An 18,804-nucleotide genomic window follows, 5' to 3' on the forward strand; every position below is an offset into this window, starting at 1 on the left:
TATCTATGTTTTTGTCTTTCATAAAAGAAACAAATATTTTCCTTTCCAGCAGGGCCGTAGCCAGAAAAAAATGAGGACTGAGGCAATATCCATGGTTGAATTCCCCGCCCAGCAATTTAGGGTCTTTATGATGATTACGTTTAAACAAAACACTGGGATCAAACCTTATTTGACAAAAAATCCGCTAAGAGCCCTTAAGGCCATCTAGATCTAGAGATCGAGGTGACTTTTTTTTTGGGGGGGGGGGTACTTAAATGCTACTTTAGGGGCTCTGTTTTCTTGCATGCGGCTGTTTAATGTGTTTGTTGGCGGTTTGTTTCTTTAGGAAGGCCTTCGATAACAATCACCTAAACCAGGTTTGCCTGACCAGAGGTTTCGTGAAAAGAAGGGTTTATTGGGGGCTCGCAGGCTCATAAAACCTGGTCTCGGCCGTTCTCATTTGAGGGTTCGTTTCTAAATGGCAACGAAGTTAGCTGTTAAATGCCAGCGTGATTCGCCTCTGCCCACTGGCATCCCACCGCTGTAGAGGCTCGAGCGGGTCTACAGGGATTTCGCTGTGGACATAAGCTAATGCAAGGCCATTCAGCCTGTTAGAGCCCATCAATGAACGGCACCTGGTCTTCAACCTGCGGAGAGCGCTTAAGCTGGGCTCGCACGAACAGCTTCCTGTACTTAGTGGCGCTGCCGCCTGTCCGGTTTTTGCCTCTACAACTTCTTTCCGACCATCTCCGGTGGCTTCTTCACTGACACCACCATCTCTACTAGATGGAATGAAAGACAAAGTTGCTTCGCTGAATACTAGTAATGCCAAAACAAGGCCGGTTAAATTTTGGTTCGATTATTGAGAAGAACTGAAAGCATGTTATGAAAGCAACTACTTTCTGCTTTCTTTGAAAAAAGCTGTTGATAGAACGCTGCATTTTGATGGATTTTTCTCACTCAGATCAGAGAAGACAGAAGACTCGAGAAATAGCGGAAAAACACAAAAAAAGAAGACAGTTTTCTTTGAGAAGCCCCTGCCTAGTTAGCATGAATTTTTGCTTAATTTTTCTCATCCGTAATTCAGGGCACTGCCTGATTCGCGTTATCATTCAACATAATATCATGTTACGTTAACATTTATTTTTTTACTCATTTAACTGTTTGTGAATTTGTCAACAATGACTGAGGCAAGTGCCTCGGTTTGCCTCATACTGGCTACGGCCCTGTCCAGTGATAAAAAGAACGACTGAGCAAGGCCGCCTGATCCGAATTCTAGCCATATCATGTATATTGGCTTTGAATATGTGATGCCGTCTCCCAGAAAGTACTTTTTAAAGTTTTATACTATACTGTAAAAATTTCGGATGGTTTTATTTTCGGACACTATTTTTGTCCGAAATTAAAATCGTCCGAAATTTTTTGCAAGTAATGTAATAAAGTACTCATTTTCAGTGTGAGGTTTCCAATTTTTTTTGGCCCGGTTTTTTTCTTTTTCATCCTGGTTTCACATCAAAGCAGAATTTCTTTCCCTTCGTACATTCAGGCATATAAAGAGGGATATTAAAAGAAAAACCTCTCTCTCATGCATTGATGCCAATTCGAAGAAAACAGACTTTGACCGTCAGAAATATTGCAATAGAAAATTAAATCTTTCATCCGAGAAATAGCGGACGATGTTTTTTCCCGCCACGAGAACGCCGCAAATCATGAATTAACCAATCAGCAAAAGTATTATATTTATCGACCAATCAGAGTGTAGGTTAGAATACAAGTCGGAGGAGTGCAAGATACCGGAGAGCAAAAATTCGTGCAGTGTTGTTCTTCAGTGGGGAGTCGTGTGTTTGGGTAGAAAGGTAAGTTTAGCGTTTTTCTTCTGGCAGATTTTTCAAACACAATCACGTTATGTTCGTTAAATATTCAGGGACAGTCAGATAAATGTATTCTAGCTTAGTCGATAAAATGTATTGTTTGGTTTCGCTTGTGGCTTGTGTAAATATAAACATGATAAACAAGATGTCAAAACAGTCGGGCGTTCAGAGCAATTTAATAATATTTACCGGTTCGTAGTGTATCTCCCACTATTAATACGTAGAGCTTTCACCCTAAAAATTCATTCCTTATTTTAGCGTAATTCCCATCGAGAAATGTTTTAAAGTAAACAGGCCTCTTTCGTCTTTCAATGACGTTAGAAATTGGTGTTTGATTTATGGATCAAAATGCAAATATCAGCTATAAACTTTAAATATAGTCTTAAGTAAGCTTAAGCTTAATTTTCTCAACAATTGACATGTACATTCAAACACAGATCAAGCTTTTATTGTCTAACTTTTTGTTGCCGCTAAGTATTTGATGAACTCATAATTTCTTTTATATTGGCTATAAAATAGAGACACTTAAAAATCATGTTCATAAAATTGCTGAGACAGGAATTTATTGTGTGAGGCGAAAAATCTCTTTGTGATCTAAATTTCAATGTACCATTTTAAAATAGTTATTATTGCAAGTCAAACTGTGGCATTAAATAAATAAAATCCATAAGGACTGCCCTATTTGAGCATGATGGGTAATTGGACAGTGTAAATGCCATATCTTTGTAAATTTGAACAGGGCATGCCATCACATGCTATAATCACAGTCGCACTTCAGTGAGTTCTTTTTGTTTTTATCTGTCTCGCAAATAAACTGTTGTATTTTCATTGTTTTTCTTACTTGAATTGTGTTTATGTGTAACAGGACTTCTTGTCATCCAATTCAAACCAATCAGACTGTCTAATTTAAGCATATTTTCTAAGCTTTGTTACTTTATAGGGATTTTACCACTTGTAGACCCAATGCAAAAATGGCTGCCATTTTAATGTTCTTTTGTCTACATTCAAATTGGCCTCACCAGCCTCGTTCTTGAGTTCAAATGTCAAAAGAATATTTTACCTTGGACGAGGCTAGTGAGGCTAATTTGAATGCAGACAAACGAATATTAAAATGTCCGCCATTTTTGCATTGGGTGTATTAAGCCAGTTTTTTTTTTCTGCAAGAATGTGGAATAAAGCATATAATTATTGTTGATCAGTGGTATAATAACATCCCGAATTGGACTCCACTCAGTCCTATTAACTAAAGGCTTGAAATTATTAAACTTCGTACCCGTATTTTTCAGACCTGGGGCCCATTTCTCGAAAGTCCCGTTAACTTACCGGGCCCGATAAGTATATTTTTAAATGTTTTTTCGCTGATTACACAATGATTACAGACATGGTACTTCGCCAATGTTTTCATAGAATTATAAGATTATAAAATTTAGTATTCAGAGCTAACAAAAATGAAGAAACATTTGTTTCCAAATTACTTAAGGGGCCCGGTAAGTTACGGGGTCTTTCGAGAAACGGGCCCCTGGCCTCAAGAATCCATACCCAATTTCAGACCAAAACAGCTCAAAAACTAGAGCATTTTTCAGGAATAGAGAATAGGGTATTGCTATCTTGACACAAAATGGGCAAATGAGGAAAATGAGGAGTGATTCTGAAAGGATGTTAGTTCTGTTGACCACCCCCCCTCTGTTTCCATGCCCCCATCCCCCCCCCCTCCAGAACTGACAAACCCACTCTCTTCCCATGCTCCGCACCCCCGCCCACCCAAAAAAAAAAAATGAATATGTACAAAGCAATGACAAAATTATAAAAAATACTTCTCTATTTACAAAAGTATTTACATACACATATATACAACTTCGTCCTCTGGGGTCTCTAATTTATACCAAGACCCTTTTTACTGTTGATATGATATATATTGAAGACTAACTAATTCATTATCTACTTTTAATGAAAATTAATTAATATTTACTTAGAATATAGTCCACACTGCTTACAGAAATTTAAATAAAACCAGATCGTCCTTAGTATGTCTTATTCTGTATTCCAACAGCTGTACTGAGTGGTACTAACCTTGGGATAATATTAGTTTAACATTACATGCCAACAACCCTTTACAAAATTTATTATGCCACTAAATTTAACATTATGAATTCACTTGTATTTATTAATGCCTAAATTGAAAAATTCAGATTCTAAGGTTTCAAAAATCTTACACACTTCTCAATTTGGGTCAAGCAAACTGAATAATAATTTGCACAAGAAAATACTGTTGCAACCTGATCATCTTACAAATGGACTCATTTATTCACTTATTCAAAATAAATTACATCTAATATTGTTGATATCCATGGGATATATGTATTGATGACATTTTTATGACTTGAAGACCTTTTTGTCCTAGTGGGATGTCATTTTTGGGAGGTAGATACCTTTGAAATTTTCCTGTCAGAGTCAGGCTGCAAGCTGTTGAAGTGTTTTTAACCCTTTTTATAAATAAGGATTATTACAAGCATTGAATCCCAAGCCATGTATTGTAATTTGATTTAAATCCTGTTTAAGGTGTGGCCAATCAAATTAATAAAAGCTACACAGAAGCACATTCCTGTGGTACTAGTTTTCAATATGTTCCAAAATGAATACTTTTGGAATTTTTTTTGTTTATCACATTTTGAACCTTAAAGTTTTTGGAAGTACACTTGAGTAAATAAATGCAATTCATTTTAGCTGATGTCACACAATATATTTTCCAGTCCCTTAGAGACTTAAAGAAAATGATTTGGATGATATTGAAAACTTGTTCCTCAGAATGATGCAAATGTTTTGACATGGCACAATTATACAATAAATCATGCAGGAAAATCTACTTTTTCTAGTAAGAATTTGAAGGATTGAAGTTCCTACAGTAATGTTCTTGTACACATGGTGTAGTTGTTTGCATGATTGGGTTGGGGTTTCAGTAGATAAGTTACTAAGTATGCACTAGGCAACAGCTGTAACCACACAATATTATACCACATGTAAATTTAATAAGCCAGCCATTGTAAATTTCATTGTGGTAATGATTTGTGGTTTTCTATCCACTTCAGAACTTCTACATAACGAAGCAAACTTTATGCCCATGTTATATTCAACATGGCAATGACACACCTACAGTCACTACCTGGTGCCAACATTAAAGCATATTATTTTTGAGATTGTTGTTTATGCCAGATCATGCAGGTGTAATTTAGGAATGTTAACTGGTTTCTGACTACCAGTATTTTGATAGTTATCAATTCCCTGCAAAAATACTTCACATATACTTGACGTTAGTGAACTTACTATATTGCATCTCATTCATGTAGCTGGCAAAACAGGCACCAGTATTTAAGTGAAGGATTACCCAGACTCTCTTTGAGTCACACAATGGGTCACACAGTAAATCTATCTGTTACAGGCAAAAGCAATATAATGCCCTCAATAGGTGATCACTCTCCTTGTAAGTCCTTAGAAGTGAGCAACAATTTCAGATAACATCTGAGAGTAGTTCTGCTCCACATTCAGGGACGGTAGCTGCACTGACTTGTCTCCATCACTAACTGATACACAAGACAGTGACGTGTTAGCCCCTGTGGTCTGTTTGTGCTCCAGAGAAAGCTGTGGAAACATCTTTTCTGCAAGGCTAGTCATCATGCATGGGTCCTCTTCTAGTTTTGGCAAGTTAAAGGATGGAGTTAAATCTGACTGAGCTCTTCTTGGTCTAAAAGACAAGTTGAAATTACATGTAAGCTAACTTAGGCCATAATGTTAAAGGAAAGTATGAAGCTAAACTGGAACTTTCAAACCAAAAGAGGTAGAGATATTTTCTGAAAAAAAAAAAGTTAATGAGTTGTCAGAGTTCTGGTGGTCACTTTCAAGTTACTAGAAACATTCAGAAGTTAACACATATTTTGAATGCATTAACCACAACAATAGAAATAGTAGCAGCTGCAGTAGACAATTGTTGTAGCATTTTAATAAATTTGTTATTATTAAATTTCTAAGTTTATTAACCTTTCCTGGTAAAGTGATAACTCAATTTCCATGTATGGTATACTATTTGAGAGCTGCTGATCACTATTCTACAGATTGAATAGAAATTGGTTTTGACTAAAAAAGAAAAAAGGTTCAGAAGCTGGAAACCATTACTATATAAAAAATGTTTCAATTTTAGTATGCCCCTATAAACAAAAACTCACAGCATGAAATATGTCATGCATATCAATCAGGAAAGGAGTCCATACTCAAGATGTAGAGTTTTATACTTTCAATAATTATTAGTTGACATTCACAATACTAGTAAGACTAAGGTCGAAAAATAATTGAACTATGCCAAATATTGATCAAGGTATGGCATTACAATGTGCCACGTGGCACTACTGCAAGTAAAAGGGAGAAGTGTGAGGGTCTTACTAAGCATTTGTTAGATTTATGATGTATTGTTAAATATTTACTTAATTAACTCTCTTCAGTGCTGCCATGCCTTTTAAGGATCTGAGAACCAAAAACTTTACTTAATGTGGCCAATATTGCTCACACATCACCTCATTCATAGCATGGTCTCATATCAATGCTTGCTTCATAATTATGCACTTGTATGGTTTTAAATAAACGCTGTATTAAATGTCTGAGTAGCCTTGATTAATATTTGTAAAAAGTACAAAACAAGGTTGAGTAATTTCACATATCCCTATTTCTGGATGCGTTATTGTACAGTATGAACAAATTTTTCAAAACGGATTTAACTATAAATGTTAATGTTAAAGAAGAATGTTGACGACCATCCGATGGTCATTTTCAAGTTCAAGATAGAGTTAAAATTAGCATGTGCTTATAAACAATTGCATAAGGACTAATGAGACTGACATAAAGCTCCAAGATATCTCCATTGAAACAATACAAGAAAATAATAGTGTGAATAATAAAAAAAGAACATGTTGTTGTCTATATTGAAAAAAATGGTTAGTGCAAATAAACATCAAATAGGCATCTCATAAAAAGTCCCCAAGATGAAGCTGTAATAGAGTTTATGCTTATCACTGGTATACATAAACTACACTTGGTCACATGTTCTCCAGGGTGCAAGTGTTGGAAAAAATCATTGTACTTCAACAGATAATAAATGGCTGAGTGTTCTTTGGTTTTTGTTTCACCAGCTCATGATGACAAATTACTAGCCAAGCTGCATGACATAATTTATCTGTGCTGCAGTGTAGCATGCAACAAAGGTATAGCTAAAATAATATAATGGTTTAGTCAAGGCCCTTGTCCCTCAGTGAATGTACCTAATGCCTCTCTAGTACCACCATTTCCAATATGGGTACTGTACGAAAGTCAGGCACAGACAACCCACACAACCACCTACTAGAGGTAGAATGTCATGGCTTGAAGAAGCAAATGAAATTGAATGCTTTAAAAATGTTTTCAAATTTAGGGTGTGAAAGAGCAATTTACACTTATCAAATTAACAGCAAACATATGTAAGTAGTTATCCAAGAAATCTGTTTTTTATCTATGACAAGTAATGACTTAAATTAGATGGTCCATTCACTGGATACCTATTGTTTTAGTGACCTTTACCTTGTAACCTAATTCTATAGGAAAGCTTTTGCTCCACATGATTTCATATAAACTGATCCATACAATTCCTTCAGAGATCTTTGTAGCTCAGTCTTCAGATCAACAAGGTTTAGTGTTGGCGTATTGTTGCGAGTTTAAAAAAATTCAAGGCCATTTTAATAGACAAACTGGTTGTCTGTCAATCTTCAATTCAAATTTACTGAGATGATCCAATTATATGGTGTAACCAGACACCTTCGTCTTTAATAATCTTTTTCCTGTGGGTGGGAAGATCACAGGACATCTAAAGACCTTTAACTGACAGGTGCATAAGTACAGTAACTTAATAAAAGGAATTTTGAAGTCTTACCTTCCTCTTCTGATTACAAACTTCTTGGTCTTGTCTTCTTCTACAGTCTCAAACAGTTTTAAAAGTTGTTCTGGTGGAGATGTGATAACCAGCTTAGGCTCCTTTGGGGGCCGTGGAAGATGCTTTTCCTCTGGGGGTGTCACAGGTCTTACTTTGCTTACATCATAACTTGTGTTGTTGGCATTATGGAATAATGGTGGTAATGTTTGCAATGACCCTTCTGTACTCATAGAGCTATTCTGGATGTCCTTGGGCTCTTGCCAGAATGATTGAGGTAGGGCTCTCATTCGCATTGGAAGAGGACCTGCCGCACATAAAATGAACGTTAATCTTTGTAGTTCTACTAGCTCACATAAATTTTACACTGGGCTTTTATGAGATTTCACCATGGGTATATTTAGCTAACTGACAATCTAAAGTACCTTCTTTTCTTTGGAAATATAGCTTCTGTTTTGACTTGGTGCAGTGCAAGCTCATGCAATGCATGCAGAGGAAATAGATAATTAGGTCTCGTTAGAGCACACCGTTTTGAGGCCCTTTAGCAGGTCTGTTAATGTGATAAAATAATTGATCATTGGTATGTGTTGATTAAAAAACTATAGCTACAAATTGCTGCACCAGCTCTGGTGGTTTCCATGAATGGTAACTAACAGCCCATATATAGGAGCTCCTTTAAAGCACTTGCATGGAAGTTTAAAACATGAGCTCCACTATCACTATTCATATTGGACAGTCGTTTTAAGTAGTTCTATTTTTAATTTGTCTTGTATTTTCCTTATTTGGATGAAAAATCAAATATATTTGTAGTCCACAAGCACAATCACATTAAAATGCTGATCATGTACCAGCTCTTTAGTGTCTCTTTCACACTTGTTAGCCTTACTCTAAAACTTTCTTGGTACTGTGTGTACTTTCCAAAGCATGTTCAAACATCAGTCAGTTGATCAGCATATTAACATCTGTTAGGCTGCAGTAGTTTGAGTGTGCAAGCTTGTAGACAGGTATTATCATTATGTACAACATATTAACACTAAAACAAATCTAGCCAGACAGTCTGGCTAAGTCTTCTCCTATTGATCAGTTAGGCCACACCTAACATTCATTAGCCAAAGGTTTCTGTTACCAAAAAATCGTATACTAATATACTTGACCACAAATTAGTCCAAAGTATAGCTTGGGGTTACATAAAATAAAACGTAAAAAACTAGGGTTCGTCTGTTCAATGCATGATCCTTGCACGCCAGCTGCAATTCTCTGTAGATTGTAATTTTGTATCAAGCTACAGATCAACCCTATATTACATTTCCTTTGTAAACTTCAGTCTCTTAACCATTTACAATAATCACAAGAGGTACTAGATCTTTCTGTGAGCTAATATCAGCAAAGATTGCCGGGATTTACAGGAGAAGCATAACTTTTCTTAAGTACCATTTTAACTTAACATAAGAATATTAAATGGGTTTTACGCGGAAATACATGTGGATCGTTGTCTTGTGGTGTAATAACCGGTATTTTGCTGAAACGAATATGCGCCGTGCAAAGGACGTGACATAATTTTTTTATTCCGTAAGAAGAACCAGAAAACCAAAGCTATGAGTAAAATTATTAAAGATATGTTTGATAACTGATACGTACTAAAGTCGCTTTGTATATCATTAAAATAATAACATTCCAAGTTACGGAAAAATCTTTAAAAACAACAATGTTAAGGTTTGGAAGCATTTGGGATTATAATCCAGAAGTTAGACGTCAGTCATACAAATTACATTGATATGAATATTTTCTGAATTTTTGTTGAGTTCTGAACTTTGCTTAGTTGGCGTAGAAAGCAATGGTTGGAATATCATGCCAGGAAGCAAGGATTTTGATACAATAGTGTGCGAGCCATCTGTTCTGAGCACTTAAGAAACCAAAAATCCGTTCGACAGAGCGGGAGTTCGAGATAGCTCAGAAGAGTAAAAAGCTATAGACAGTAGCCAGTATCCAAGGGATTCTCTTCGAGATAGCGAGAGATTCGAGAAATCCGGTGTTATAGATTATTGTAGCGGGACTATGCAGTATTTGATATAAGAATAAAACAAATGAGTTTTGTTCAACTCGAATTCTTTTTATTACTTGTAGATACGCCTGTCACATGTACGGATTGAATTAAGCTGTTTCAATTTAAATGAAAAATATATCTACGTTGTCAGATAGCATATATTTAATAGTAAAACACTAGTGCCTTGCTCTTCACTTTTTTCTGTGCATGCATGCAGTTTTACCTGCTGTGATTAAAAATGTTATTGAACACTCAAAGATAAACATGCTAAAAAGTGACCTGTAGCTGTCAAAAATCGCCTTTTCATACTTGTAAACCTTTTGTCAGTCTGCACCGGAAGATTCAAATAAAACAAATCATGTCTAGTGGGGAGTCTTATACTGAACGTTTAATGACTGCTGCCTCTTAAGCCTGTTCGGTCCTACAATTGATGGAAGTTAAGTAACTTCTTGACCATTGACATAAAAAAATTCTCTTAGCCAAAAATCATGTCTTGTTCCACGCTTTTCAGGGAAATAAAAACAAGAATAAACCGAATACCCTGTCGCTATATTCTGTCACTGTAAGAATACCTGGCACTGTCTAGAGCATTTCATTAGAAATGTTCTCTTCACCTCTCGTTTTCACGTTTTACAATATAGCCGAATCCTTTGAAGCTCCGTCGATATTATATGTTTACTAAATAGAGTCGTTTCATGAACTTGAGAATACGGGATATATCGCACTGCAGCGTATATATGCTGATATAAACTGTTCATTTAGCCGTCATTAGTTTATACAAAAGTGGATCAACCCCTCTTGTGCGCAATGATGCAAACTTAACACTTCCCTCTCGCTTCGTTGACAAATAAGCGTTCTGCGTGTCGTTTTATTCCACGTTTTCCATGATATCAGATGTTCGTGAAAGTCTTTATAGTAAGACTTATCAACGACTGATCAGAGTGTATTTATTCAATAAAGATAAACTTTTTCAGATTGTTTAAACCCAGGGGGCTAACATGATTTCGAAGCGATTTGTTATGACTGTTTAATTCGCATGATAAGCTAATGTGTGCCTCGACAGTCACGAGATGTATTCTAACACTTCTTCCAAACGATGAACACTGTACGAATTCTTCCAAACTAAAAATCAGGAAGGTTAACCTATCAAGAAGATTGATTTGAGTACAAACAGTCCTCGTGGAAAAGGTCTGTTAGTATGCATATTATTACTCTATAGTGGAAACTTAGTTGGTTATGTACACATCTTTAGGTTCAACGTGGGATCAAACAGGACTCGAAAGGCGGTTCATTTTGAGCTATTAAGGTTAGACACCACTTTGAGCTCGACGCCGCATTCAAAGCAGTGGTTCAGTGCATCGGTTAGTGTACTGACCGGCACATCAGATTTTTATGAGCGTCAAGTCATGCAACCGACGACCCCTCTATGGAAGTGAAATGTTTATATAAAACAAAGAGCCACAAGTAAATACGACCACAATATATAAAGCGATTTTCAAGAAAATATGTTTGTTAGGTAAACTAACAGCGAAACGTAATTCGCGTTTCGAGTCGCATTCTTGTGTTTCGAAACTTTGGGAGCCGCGAGGCAACTGTCAATGAACTATAATAGACTTCGGCTGCCGCAAGGGCAGTTACTTGGTCCCCATTAATAACAATTCCCAAAGCGGGAGCACGCAATGCATCAAGTCACGTTTACAAGGACCTCTTTGATTGGTAACTTGTCACAAGCCAACATCTCGTACTATATAAAAACTCGTAAATACAGACCGGTACTACGGAAACAGGCTACCAAAATTTGAAAATAAACGAGGTCTTCTAAAGATGCTTCGCCAAAGGAGTGAAATGTTGTCGTGATGGTGTAGCGGACACGCTCAAATTCGTTTATAGCCTTGTTAGTGTTAGATTATCACACCCCAACCACAAAAATATCGCCCGCAAATCGATTTTAATAAGTGAATTACGATTTAAGTAAAACCATGGTCGAAATGCCGCATTGAACCTTATGTAGATGTGATTGAAACATTGAATAATGCGAACGGAGACTTTTGTGGGTACGACACAATGTGTAATGACTGCATAGACAGCATTATTTTAATACAACTTACCTCGCTTCGGTCTTAACCGGGCTTCTAGTCTATTGAAATCTGGTGACGTTTCCCTTCGCTTGAGAGTAAGATTCCCAGCCTGGGAAAGTAATAGTCTTTGTTTACGACCTCTTTTTGATAACTCCTTAGCCGGAGTTTCTCTGATCGGCGCTAATGGCGGGTTGACCCTGTTAAGCGAAAGGCTTTTGCCTCTTACTACTAATGGAGGCGGTGATTGTGGCGATGAAGGTCCGCATGGGCTTGGAGGAGATCTCCACGCCAAACTATCCTTGTGTTGTACTCTTTTCCGAAGCGGATCCATCTTATAAAGAACTGCCAAGTCACTTCAGTACAATAATTGCGTTTGCTCGCAGCCTTCCGGTTAGAATACTGCAGGTCGATAAGTGGCGGTGTTAGGTTTCGAGTTCAGTTTAGTGCCGAGTATTTTGCCCCTTCACGAAATGTCTTTTCTTTAAAAGATGCAACTCCTTGCAAGTTTATTCCCATATCATTCCCAGCAATGAAAAAAATTGCTAACAAACTGCACACGTCGAAGAAGATTCCCGCTCGAACTCACAATCATTGCTCTCTGCGGCGGTAACCATGTGTTTTCGCGCGTTACTAATAAACTGTGGGGTTGGTTGCAAAGGTCGTGATTGGTGGATATTTACGTCACCCTACCGTCCTGTCATTGGCTTCTTCACGTGTTGTCGACTTTTGTTTCCTTTGTTGTCTATTGTTCGCAGGGATTCGGCTGGAAATTTCCGACACATTCCGCAAGGAATTTGCATACTGTTTGATTGAGCTCACGGCTAAGATTAGAAACTTCGTCAGCCGCTTTCTGTTAATTAGTGTGCTGCAGAAAAACAAAGCTTTCAATGTCTGCGGAGTACGAACAGAATAAATTCGCAACGAAAACCGAGCGTAATTAAGTAAGCGATGTATTGAGTGTTTCTCAAAATGAATATACAACTCGTCTGTTTTTTTTTTATGGATAATATCCCGATAATATAATTCTACCGAGAAGAGTTTATTTATGTTTATGCCTTGTAAAGAAACCACACGAAAAAACCTTCATTAAGATTTCCTTACGGTGGTCCACAGAAATTGTACAAAATATACTAAAAACAGAAATAGGTTGAGTGTTGGGGTAGAAAAGCTACGATATTATTAGCACAGTTACTTTAAAACTTGAATTTAGCTTCCTTCTTATCAGGGAATATCACAATGAAAACAGAATCGAAGATACCAATTACGGTAAAATTGAAAAAGAACATATACCGCACCCTCTCTCGGCTACCTAGAAACCCAAATAAACAAATGAGACGGGAGCATTGCGCCCGGAACAGAGCACAATATCTTAAGTGTGTGCTGAAAGATCAGAATACACCGTTTTGGCGATACACCCGTACAGGTTTAGCCTTTTTACGTCAATGTTGTGCTGTGATGCAGACAGGTCGTGCATTGTACCTCATTAAATTTTCCGCATTCAGCCAAAGACTAGCCAAGTGACACAAACTTCTGCGACGTGTAAACAGTAATTGAAACTGATTATCTTGTGTAATGGAGCCAGTATACTGAAAATAGCTCCAGCGCACATTGTTTTCGTGCTCATCGCTTATGTAGATGCTGGGCGTGAAGAGTTTGTTTACTTGGTTTTCAGGGGTGTTTTTTTTTTTTTTTTGGGGGGGGGGGGTATCAACTGCACAAATATAACAGTGTTGTTTTTAGCTTAGACTTTATAAAAAGAGAATAGGTTCCAATATCAACCGTTAGACGTACTGTGACCCCCATACTGTCAAATAGGGTTTAATGATCATGATACATCCGCCTCAGATCGACATAAATCTGAACTGAAATTTAGCAGCAACTTTATTTGTCATTGCAATCTACGCAATGGTATTGCCAAGAAAACGGTGGAAAAACATCAAATGCATAAATGTGGAAACATACAAAATATCATCGTTAAGATAACGAGTACAAAGTAACATCACTCCTGGTGGTGTGGGATATAACAATTTCTTGTGCATTGAATGTACATTTCTACTGTATATAATTTATATATAAAACATGTTTCATATATTTACATTCATGTATATAATTTGTTCGTTGGTAACGCCAGCCATTCCTGTTATTCCTAGCAAACATTATTTTAACCCCGTTTTTGATTCGCAATGGAAACTTATTTTCCCTGTGTATGTTTGCATTGACAGTTCCGACATGGAGTGGTGTAGTTAGTGCACATGGAAGGCCCTCCTTTTACGCCTCTGACACAAGGCCGAGGCGGAAAACAACCTGGCCGTTGACGTGACTGAGCATTTACTGCTGGCGTCACATCCTGTGTATCTCACGACAATCTCGGACTGAAATAACTGCAAGAATTCAAGCTAATAACGGGAACGCAGACACAAACAACTAAATGCGATAAGTTCTGATAAGTATGGGTTTTCTTAGAGAGAACAGTGTTTGCTTTTTTACCCAGCTGGCGTGTGCCCTGCTTGAGGTCGTTGTGCTCAGTAATTCTCAGGATCAACTCGTTGATTGATTTTCTATACTCTTGATGGAGTTATTTTCTTCCATTATATTTTTTATTTACATAAATAGAGCAACTGATGCGACAGCGGACACTGGACAGTTTTGTTAGTAAATATGTTTTACATGCGATGTCTCTTCTACGTGAAGCGACCGTCTACGCAGGTTTTCGCTTTCTTTCAACATGTGGGCATAGAACAGTCACTGCTATCTGCTTTAAGTATTTAACCTGGCCAAGGTTGCAGACTTCGGCAATTTTAGAAAAGCTGGACCACATATGAGAAAGGCAGGCAACAGATTTTTTTTCTCGTGAAACTCAATCTTTATCAGTTACTGTATTGTCGAGCGTGAAAAACATTATTAAAACCACAAGACAATTGTTCTTGCGATGTAAATGTGTTTTTTGTGGTTTATATTGTTCGCCCTGTCGTTCCGGGGCGCCTATTTTCTTCCGCTCTAGTCGACACAAGGACGCCTTTTCTGTGGGAAAGCCTCCACCCACAACCACTTTGTAAGTTCTTACTTTTCTATAGAAGGAACTGTACAGATTTAATTTGTATGTACGATATTGTTAAATGCTCCATAGAACTGTGAACAACGTACTTTCTGCAGTAAACGAGTCGCTTCCATGAACCACTTTATACGTTTTTGTTTAGAAAGAGGTGCTGCACACGTGAATTGTAGGTAATATCCCGTACTTTGTGTACTGTGTAGAACTAATGGTTTTAGTTTTGGTTCTGGGGAAAGCTTTCGTGGAGCTGTTTGAAAACTTCTGACCAGTTTGCATTTTCCCTTGGAACATGTTAAAGGGCGTAGGTTTTAGATATTGTACCCTGTTAATTAATGTACAACTATGAAAACAGTTTTTTCTTCAGTTCCGCCATCCCGAAGCTAACAACCTTGCTTTTCTGTTTTCCGTTAGAAAGAATTTGTTCATTTAAATGGTCATAGGTAAGGCGGATCCACGGCATCCAAAGATTCATACAGTTTTTGACGTTAGTTGTTAACACCCATCGCGAGGCGTATTCAATGTCAGGCATTCTAAGATAACATTTGATGTTAACAATTATGCCTGACTGTAACTTTCATGTAACCGTCGCCTGTCAGTTGTCTTTTTTAATTCCTTCCGATGACTTGCAAGGTCATCGTATTTTACTCGCAAAATTGAGATACAAAGGGAAAGGAACCTGGGTGAAAACTGTGCCTGCTTTCTCTCCTCTCAGCGCGGCGCATTGATGCCTTGTTTGCGAGCAAAGTTATTATAAGGTCATTTGTCGTAAGATAAATGAGTAGCACAGTTGATATGGGAGATCCTGGCTCAAAGTTCTCTCGGCCAATTTTACGTAAACGTGAGCCGTCCAATTGATCCAAGACAGATTTTCGTCAAGTGAGACACCTGTTGTATGTTTTGCTTATTCTGTACACTTGAGTGCCCAGAGTACTCAGGAGGTTTAACAGCATTAGGCGTGGAAGTCTGAATGACTCTAAAGGCAAGTTGGCCATTCTCGTCCCCAGAGCCGCATGGTCCTCTTAGCCGCTGGAAGGCCCCGCCGGCTAAGAGGGACAGGAGGCTTTGGGGACGAGAATGCAAGTCGGCCAAATACAGGTGCACCAGTTAATAATTTTCATGCAATAAGAAAACTGTCTTTTGTGTCAGTGCTATTTCAGTTTTCACACAAGTTGGACCTAAAATGAAGCAAAAGCTCTCGTTAACGGTGTACGATTGCAGGGAAAAAGTAAAAGAAGTACTTTACGTTGATGGTTAAAAAGAAGACAAGGTTAAAGTGGATTGCATGGAGCCGAACTCCGTGGATTCTCTTTTGGTCGTTACGTTGTTGTGGTGCATAGGTTATGAAGTTAGCAGCTGAGCTGATTAATTAAAGAACCAAGGGCAGACAAAACTATATGAAAAATACGGCTTAGCCTCTTTAAAAATTGTGTTTCTCACTAATAATGGTAAATTTTAATATTATGGCACGAGTCAGTGTTTTAAATCTTTGGAATGCGCCGATGACTCTACCTCCTCACGTGAAGCAGTCATTGCTATGTTATGTCTCGGGACGAAGCATTGACGCTCCAGAATCCGATTTTCAATTAAGATGCCTGTAAGGTCATGCTAGTTTTGATTATTCTTGTCAATCCTTTCTGTTACGTATATCAACTGTTAAGTAAGTTACAGACGACAGTGGGATAATTATTTAAGGTACGTTCTGCAGCGGTTTTTTTTTTTTTTTTTTTTTAACCAAACTGAGGTCAACTGTACTACGGCTCGTGTTCCCAAACTGATTGCTAATGTATCTGTAACTGTATGGAAACACGGAAAATATGTGAGCATGTTTAGGGCTAGTATAATTGGATGATAAAAATTCCTAGAACTGTCAGAATGGATGGATGAGCCTGCAGACCGAGAATAATCAGAGAATTTTTCCAGAAGCGAAGCAGCTCTCGCAAGCTTGTAATTGTTTTGTGTAGCATCTGCTATTGTTTTTCGGTTAGGTGGTTTTGTTCCGTTGTTTGTTCTATTGTTTCTAAAAGTGTTGCAAGCCAATCACGTGAGACCCTAGTTTTTTTTTGTGTCCAATTCAGTGCCAACTTGGCGTAGCTCCGATGCTCTTTTGACCGCATAATGTGTACTGGACCAAATGTTCGCTTTTTGTGAGATAATCGGACAGTTGCGTTATTAAGATTTTTAGGCCAGTAGTGTCATTACAGACCAAAAAACATCAGTTTTCAGGATCACATTTACAGTGTGAACAACATTTCCTTTTGTCCAGATGTGTTCCCCTTGGCAGACCAGTAGCCAAAACATTTTTTCCAAAATGATCGAAGTCTATACGATATTTTTTTCCAAAGCAGCCACTCACTGAAAACCAGTACACAGTTTACCAATTTTAGAATGTAGAAAATAACCTTTGGAAAACATGCCACCATATAGTCGTATAACGTCGCGTTCGATTGATCGTATTCTCGAATATAAACAAACGAAACAGTCTCTGGATTCCTCATTTTTGGGTAAATATACAAACTTTTCCTCGTGATATTCAAGTCGATCCATTTTGTATTCCGGTAACTCCAAATCCTCTTAAGGGGAATTGTTAGTAATTATTGGATGTGGCACTAATTCGGAATACCACTAATCGAACGCACCATATTTTGAGAATAATGGTAAATTTCTCATGGGTACTGGCTCTCTATAAATGTAACCGCGTTGTCTTAGCTTATATAGAATGCACGCAAACACTCGTACAAGTTTGATATAGAACTCGAAACAGCAGTTGAAACTCGTCTACAACTCGTGTTTTCCCAGCATGGAAAATGCAATAACCCCATCCCCACCCCTCAGTGGACTAAAATTGCGTGAGCTGCGCGCAGACGTTTAATCGGACTGCTAAGAACGTCTGGTGCGTTAGCTGCCGTGTACATTATCACGATTCCTTTGATCGGGTCAAGTTGATGGTTTGTTTTCAAACAAAAATTCCAGCATGACGGTTTACCACGAGTTTTAAAATTCTCCACTTTATTAAACGCTTATCACGAAATCACGCTACCCATTCGAACTTCAAAAAACTGAAAAGTTTAAGTAACTCATCTACTCAGAATGGTTTTTCTGGAGGCGAACTTTAAGTTATTGAGCTGAATTTACGAATTATCCGACAAAACCATAAAATTATTTATCTATGAGTCGTTACATTGCATGTCATCGCTGCCTTAAAAAGATATTTCGACTTCAATACTTTTCCCGCAAGAAATGGATCCGGCATTCAGCTATTACGATGTATTTTACACACAGAGATTTCGTCAAAAAGTGCGTAATGTCATTTTTACAAAAATGTATTTAAAACATACCGGACGTAAGAATTTCCTTCAGAAATATTTCTAGACTGTAAGATATCCGTGATGAAATGCTATATCCCTGTTGACATGTCCCTAAATAAGTAAAACACTTCCATTCCATAGATAATAACAGATTATTAAATTCCAAGGATTTATACAGTCGTGCGGAACGTTGTATACGACGCCGGCAATTTTTCAAACTATGAAATTCTTTAAACGATCAGATTTTAATTTTAGCAACCTTTTGGGATATGCAATATTCTAGCCTGTCAGTTTCGGATACAACAGATCATAAAAGCCCTGAAAAAATATGAACCTTAGCACTGACAGAAATCCTTATTGGCTCAATTGGGAGGGAAGTCAGTATAAAACTACTACTCAGTTGTGGTTATTTTGGACTGATTGAGCTCACATGAGTGAACACTCCAGATGCTGCTTTGCTGATATATCAGTTGTCTCGTGTTGTGTTGTTGACCTATGTACATAAGTAGTAGATTTTCGAGTATGCACGAG

General features: G+C 37.6%; 1 protein-coding gene and 1 long non-coding RNA gene across 2 annotated transcripts; one reads left to right on the plus strand and one right to left on the minus strand.

Annotated features, from left to right (window-relative positions):
- The first annotated feature begins 1,578 nt into the window (after window positions 1-1,578).
- Window positions 1,579-14,844, plus strand: LOC146487564 (uncharacterized). Its single transcript, XR_014868477.1, has 4 exons — window positions 1,579-1,835; window positions 7,025-7,096; window positions 7,844-8,071; window positions 14,139-14,844. It is a non-coding gene; the product is annotated as an uncharacterized LOC146487564 (long non-coding RNA).
- On the minus strand, window positions 3,652-12,753 carry LOC146487565 (uncharacterized). The gene is made up of 3 exons (XM_085129703.1): window positions 11,947-12,753; window positions 7,798-8,101; window positions 3,652-5,589 (listed from the first exon to the last, which is right to left on the minus strand). Exons 1-3 carry the CDS (start codon window positions 12,245-12,247, stop codon window positions 5,337-5,339), a joined length of 858 nt encoding a protein of 285 aa, XP_084985829.1. The 5' UTR covers window positions 12,248-12,753; the 3' UTR covers window positions 3,652-5,336.
- Window positions 14,845-18,804: the final 3,960 nt, after the last annotated feature.

Source organism: Pavona decussata, unplaced genomic scaffold, assembly GCF_977016875.1.
Source record: "Pavona decussata unplaced genomic scaffold, jaPavDecu1.1 SCAFFOLD_14, whole genome shotgun sequence".
Lineage (NCBI taxonomy): Eukaryota > Metazoa > Cnidaria > Anthozoa > Scleractinia > Agariciidae > Pavona > Pavona decussata.

Excerpts from the sequence above, each read along its gene's own strand:
- LOC146487565 (XM_085129703.1), bottom strand. The coding sequence starts at position 12,247 with ATGGATCCGCTTCGGAAAAGAGTACAACACAAGGATAGTTTGGCGTGG. Across the intron at positions 8,102-11,946 it reads CCGGTTAAGACCGAAGCGAG|GTCCTCTTCCAATGCGAATG; the intron begins GTAAGTTGTATT and ends TATGTGCGGCAG. Across the intron at positions 5,590-7,797 it reads TTTGTAATCAGAAGAGGAAG|ACCAAGAAGAGCTCAGTCAG; the intron begins GTAAGACTTCAA and ends CTTGTCTTTTAG.